At 38.1% G+C, this 6,414-nt stretch overlaps 1 protein-coding gene across 1 annotated transcript; it reads left to right on the top strand.

Annotated features, from left to right (window-relative positions):
• Positions 1–462: 462 nt before the first annotated feature.
• On the top strand, positions 463–5,952 carry LOC135113435 (2-oxo-4-hydroxy-4-carboxy-5-ureidoimidazoline decarboxylase-like). Its single transcript, XM_064028702.1, has 3 exons — positions 463–875; positions 5,235–5,388; positions 5,708–5,952. The coding sequence occupies exons 1-3, from the start codon at positions 665–667 to the stop codon at positions 5,901–5,903; spliced, it is 561 nt and encodes a 186-aa protein (XP_063884772.1). The 5' UTR covers positions 463–664; the 3' UTR covers positions 5,904–5,952.
• The last annotated feature ends 462 nt before the right edge of the window (positions 5,953–6,414 follow it).

Consider the following 6,414-nt stretch of genomic DNA (forward strand, 5'->3'; position numbering starts at 1 on the left):
TCTCCCCCGCTCGCAGTCTTAGGTAGGACGCCTGCAGTTGTCTGGTGTGCTCTCCGAGTGCAACGTAACCCTGCGGCTTCCCGTCAGTCAGGTGGAGGCATCGCCTCAAGGAGAGTTTCACCAGTGCACACGTTGCGATGCAGGCATTGTATTTCTCCGCCTCTTGCTCCCTGACGATGACCTTGATTTGGGAAATGGGTCTGGGCAGGTGGCAAGCGATATGGGTCCTGTTCACACTTTGGCTGGTCAGGCTGTCATCCTCTTCATTTCTCCTGATGGGATGAACACCAGACAAGGTGAACGGTTCGTTGGCCGCCATCTATAATAGCATTAATGTGCCCCATACATAGATGATGAATACAGAGAGAGAGAGAGAGAGAGAGAGAGAGAGAGAGAGAGAGAGACGCGGAGGGGGGAGGAGGGGAACAAGGAGGGAGGCACACAATGTTTGAGGGGGGGGGGGTATCGGGAGGGACAGTGTCCGCGTGGGACTGGACTAGTGAGCCACAAGAGGAGCGGGAATCCGAGACGGGCGAGATCACTCAGAGCTGCGTCGGGCTTCAGAGTTCAGACTGCCAGCAGGGACCGTGTAAGCTGTGCAGCTTGTGTTGTCTGTGTCACCAGTCAGGTGTGGGCCAGAAACAAAGTCCCATATAACACAATCATGAGCCAAGAAGACAGTCCGGTTTCACGCTCCATTCTGACAATGTCTCAGGTCAACTCCTTGAGTGACAAAGATTTCATCAGAACATTTGGAAATGTATTCGAAAACTGCTCCCTGGCGGCCGCCGCTGTGGTCAGGAGGCGCCCTTTCTCGAGCCTCAGACACATGCATGCCGAGATGTGCTCTTTTGTCGACCAGCTTCCAAAGAAAGGTGAGAGAGGAAAAAAAAAATTGCTTTAATACCTACAGTAGATTCTGGGAGAAAGAGGGAAAACCTTCGTCTTCGAAGCTTTCACACCTGCTTAACTCTGTCTCTGCCCTGCGGCTTGATTCACTCGTGTGCTGAGACGTGCCCCCTCGATCCTTCTCTGCTCATTATTTCATCTCTTGCGAATGGACAATTTAGGTATGGCGGTGAATACGTTGTTATCGTCATCATAACATGAGGGCTTACTGAGGCATTTATTGTTTATTATAATGTAAACTCTGAAAATGTACAGCCTTGGAAAGCGTGACGGTGTATTGTGGTCAATAAACATGAATATGAATACAGTCACCAGCAGCAACTCTTCTGCCAATCTTTGTAGCCGCCGGCTCAGTATCGGCTGGCTTGTAGTTCTTGTACTTTATTTTGTAACTGGTTTCTTGTTATGTTCTTATCATGACGGGCCCCAGATAAGGGTTACACTACTGTACTTTGCCATAAGTTACGTTACAAGGTTAATATTATACTTATAACATTACTTGGTATGTGGACGGGACGAGAAGGCGAGAAGGGGAGCTACAGAGGGGGCGTTTGTTTACAGGACACCACAGCCTTTATCTAGACCATCGTTTTTCCCCTCAGCCAGGTCAGCGTGAGGCAGGGTAAGGGCTGACATAGTTTAATGGGGGGTCAAGGGGTTGAACTTGGGACATAGTTGAATAGGGGTCAAGGGGGTGAACTTGGGGAAGAAATAAGGGGGGCTCTGTCACAGGGGCAGAGTCTTGGTGGCAGCCGTAGAGGCAGGACCTGTGTCGTTCACCACTCTCCAGCTGTGCCACTGTCATCTCTGCTGCAGAGGCACTAATTCATAAACTCTACGGGGCCTCTCTGCCACGTTACGTGGACATGGAGCCTGCTCTGGGATTAAGCCTTTAAGGTGATTGTGTGGTATTCATTACGTTCTACAAGGACCTTCGACTGTTCCCGCAATTGCGTATGTATTATTTATTTATGTATTAATCATATCTATCTGTGTCAGTAATATACTTAGATGTTTGGGTGTTTGTTTTGGGACGATGATGATGTATAATGTAGTATTTACAAATATCCTTGTGAAGTGCACGGCTACATTGCATTATTGTAGGATTCCCAATTATTTCCTATCAAGTGATGTACTTATGATAACTTACAGGTTTGACCGCATCCCAATAAACTGAGAAGTGAGTACAACGCAAGTGGTTCACAGTCACTCCTTTGCCACACCATAAACGCAACGCATCAGTGCAGTGCGTTTACAATCTTGTTCCATATAATTGTTCAGTATCGACGTATGTCACCTCTTACCTGATGAAGGATTTTGTTTCCCTTTGACTGATTCAACCCCCTTCCCATGATCAGAGTGTCGCTTCCTTATCGCCCTCACCATCACCCAAGGTTTCCTTGCCAATACCATTCCTTTCTCTCTCTCTCTCTCTCTCTCTCTCTCTCTCTCTCTCTCTCTCTCTCTCTCTCTCTCTCTCTCTCTCTCTCTCTCTCTCTCTATATATATATATATATATATATATATATATATATATATATATATATATATATATATATATTCAAGAACTGTGTTTCATGGTTCGATTACAACTGCCTCCACACAAGACTCAAACAAAGTAATAATGCTAAATTAAAGAATGCTGAGTATATTCGTAAGAAAAATGGATAATTTAAGTATACCTAGCAACAACTCCCTTCACAAAAATAATGTTGTGAATAATCTTGTAAGCGAAACCTTAACAAACTCTGAGCTGGAGGCCTTGTCACTCACCCTTACGTTTTCTCTTCCTAAATTCAGGGTAGACGTTGTTAACCACTTTCTTAGCTTTGAAAGATTAGTAAGGATGCTTAAACGTCTCGATTTAGGTTTTGAGTGGGACAGTTTAGTACAAGGAATTTCTGTTATTGCTCATTCATCTTTTAGGGACTTCAATGTGTTTAAAAGATCTTTTCTAAAATTACGCCAAATTGCTAACTTTAAAATCCGATAAATCTATTATTATTACGAAACATGATAAAAGCCCTGGAACGGTAGTCATGGCCAAATCTGATTATACAAATAAAGTAGGAAACATCTTAATTAAATGATACGGTCTTAATTAAATGATACGACTAAATTTAAAGTCATAAAGGAAAGGGCGTTTGTGTTGCTAAGAATGGAGGACAAGCTTGCCAGACAGTTAAGGCACTACTTAAGTTAAAAAAGAAAAAAAAAAAAAATTATATATATATATATATATATATATATATATATATATATATATATATATATATATATATATATATATATATATATATATATATATATATATATATATATATATATATATATATATATATATATATTACTAAGGAAATTTTTGGGTCTTTTTTTTTTTCTTAGTGGTTCATCACTTGACATCTCCCACTTGACGTCTCTCAAAAACACATAAGGGGGGGCATTCCCATCATGCCCATTCTTAGTACTACTGATACATTTAATTATAAATTAGTCAAATATTTTGTCACTATTATTGAACCACTAACAACAAATTAATATACTGTTAAAAATTCTCATAATTTTGTACAAGAGATACGAGATCTGGATGTGAACCACCCAGTCATAGCCAGCTTTGACACTAAATCCCTTTTTACTACCAGTAATATACCTTTGGAAGACACCACTCAAATATGTAATGGGTTGTTTGGAAATTAGTATTTTCCTTCATTTTACGAAGAAACTTTTTATAGAGAGATATTAAATCTAGCTATTAAAGATTATCCCTTCATATTTAAAGAAACATTGTATGTACAGACAGATGGAGTATCAATGGGGGTCTTGCTTGGACTCATCCTTTGGTACCATGAATCAATCTGGTTGGATAATTGCCCAACTAGTTTCAAGCCATTTTTTTTTTTTTTTTTATTAAAGATATGTTGATGACAATTTCCACCTATTTAGGGATACTTTACATGCTTCACAGTTCCTGGAGTACCTAAACAAACAGCTCCCTAATATCAAATTTACATGTGAACTTGAAAATAATTCATCACTACCTTTTTTTGGATGTCTGAATTACACGTTATAGCAACAAGCTGTTCACATCAGTGTATCGTACATCATCGTTCACGGGTCTTGGTATACAATATTTATCTTTCATTCTATAACTGTTTAAGGTTAATTCAATCAAAACCCTGTTGTATAGATGCTATAGTCTGTCCTCAAACTGGGTTAATTTTGATAAAGTAATTAAGTTTCTCAAGATTTTTTTTCATGATAACGGTTTCCCTGTGAACGCTATTGAAGATACAATATTTAAGTTCATAACAAATAAATTTAGTTCTCAAACTTCTCCACCTATACAAGAAGTAACAAATAAATATGTTGAGTTGCCTTTTTATGGTTATTTAAGCTATTTGATTGGGAAGCAACTAAGACAGTTCCTTAAAACTCACTTCCCTGACTACAAATTCATATCTATTTTTACGCACTCGTTAACAATAGGATCATTATTCAAATACAAAGATGTCATTCCCACTAGACTTACCTCTCATGTAATTTACTAGTTCATGTGTTCGATCAGTAAAGTTCGATATACTGGTGAGACTAGATGTAGCCTTGCACAAAATTGCTGAACACAAAGGTTCCCTGATATATATATATATATATATATATATATATATATATATATATATATATATATATATATATATATATATATATATATATATATATATATATATATATATATATAATCAGGGAGAAATACCTTTGTGTTCAGCAATTCTGTGCAAGGCTACATCTAGTCTCACCAGTATATCGAATTTTACAGATCGAGCACATGAACTAGTAAATTACATGAGAGGTAAGTCTAGTGGGAATGACATCTTAATATATATATATATATATATATATATATATATATATATATATATATATATATATATATATATATATATATATATATATATATATATATATATATATATATATATATATATGCAACCAGTCACCCTCAGAAGCGAGTCTGAACGCAGAACAAAAAATGTAAAAAGTGAAAATATAAGACTTTGATCTCATTATGTAAACATTAATAACGCAGAAAGTATTTTTGGAAATTGATATTCAAATCAAATTTTTGAGACAATCCGATGTTCTCTTTTATAAACACTCAAAGTACTGATGAAATAGAAGGGATTGCAAACCTTAGATAAAAAAAATACACAAATAAATAAATAAACAAATAACCCACAGTATAAAATTCAGTTATATAAAAAAAAATAATGAGTCTTCCTAACCTAACACTGCACCGGAGCTGACGAGTGTGTGCCGGCTGTTTGCAGGACGAGAGGGCATCCTGCGAAACCTGGCACGGATCGGCAATCCTCCATCCTCGCGAAACCCGCAGTCGAGGGAGTCTTATCAGGAGCAAAGGAGCGTGGGACTCCATGACCTTACTAAAGAGGAAAGATCAATGCTGGACAGCCTAAATAACGAGTGAGTCTCTCTCTCTCTCTCTCTCTCTCTCTCTCTCTCTCTCTCTCTCTCTCTCTCTCTCTCTCTCTCTCTCTCTCTCTCTCAATGTTTACTTTGTTTGCATGACTGCATTTTCCATTACTGCAACACATCTTAATCAATCACAAAATAACATCTAAGACCAGCTCTTTATCCCTTGTTGACTTGTGCCTTAACGCTTCCCTGCCATCACTCCCCGCAGCGCTACTTTGGTGCTTCAAACATAACATTTTCATCAATTGCAATACAAGTTTGTCCCTACTGTGCATACGAAATCATGCTCCCTCTCTTCCCTCGACAGCTACTATCGCAAGTTCGGCTTTCCCTTCGTGATCTGCGTCAGGCTGAACAGGAAGGAAGCCATCCTGCAGAAGCTCGCCAAGCGCCTACACAGCACGGCGGCGATAGAGCTGCACACTGGCATTGAGGAAGTAAAGAAAATTGTACTGCTGCGCCTCAAAAACTTGGTCATCGAAAAACTGGACAGCAAATTATAACAAAAATATTGAGAGGAATAAAATTAATAAAGCATGATGGAAAAAAAAAGCAGTTTAATTAGGCAATTAAGCTTGGTCAAGAAACTTATGCAAGAGCTGATACATCTCTCATTACTGCAGTAGTTCCCAAACATTTTTCAACTCGGTACCCAATTGAACATGCCGCATTAAACGTGTTAGCGACCCTTCACAATATATTGTCAATACGTGAATCTAATACTGCACACGGTGACGCGCCGTGATCAGGCTTGCTGAGTGACTGTCCTGAAGCACACCTGTCAAAATATTCCTCCCTTGCCACACACTTCCATACATATTTTTTCTTTTCTAATACTGTATACGTAGTAACTTTTTAATGTTCATTGTTAATCACTTTTATTTTATTATTTAGTGATATGTTTACAAGTTTACAAAACAGATTAACATTAATCCTAATGTCAGACACCGCAATGTTATATATATATATATATATATATATATATATATATATATATATATATATATATATATA

Source organism: Scylla paramamosain, chromosome 25, assembly GCF_035594125.1.
Source record: "Scylla paramamosain isolate STU-SP2022 chromosome 25, ASM3559412v1, whole genome shotgun sequence".
Classification (NCBI taxonomy): domain Eukaryota; kingdom Metazoa; phylum Arthropoda; class Malacostraca; order Decapoda; family Portunidae; genus Scylla; species Scylla paramamosain.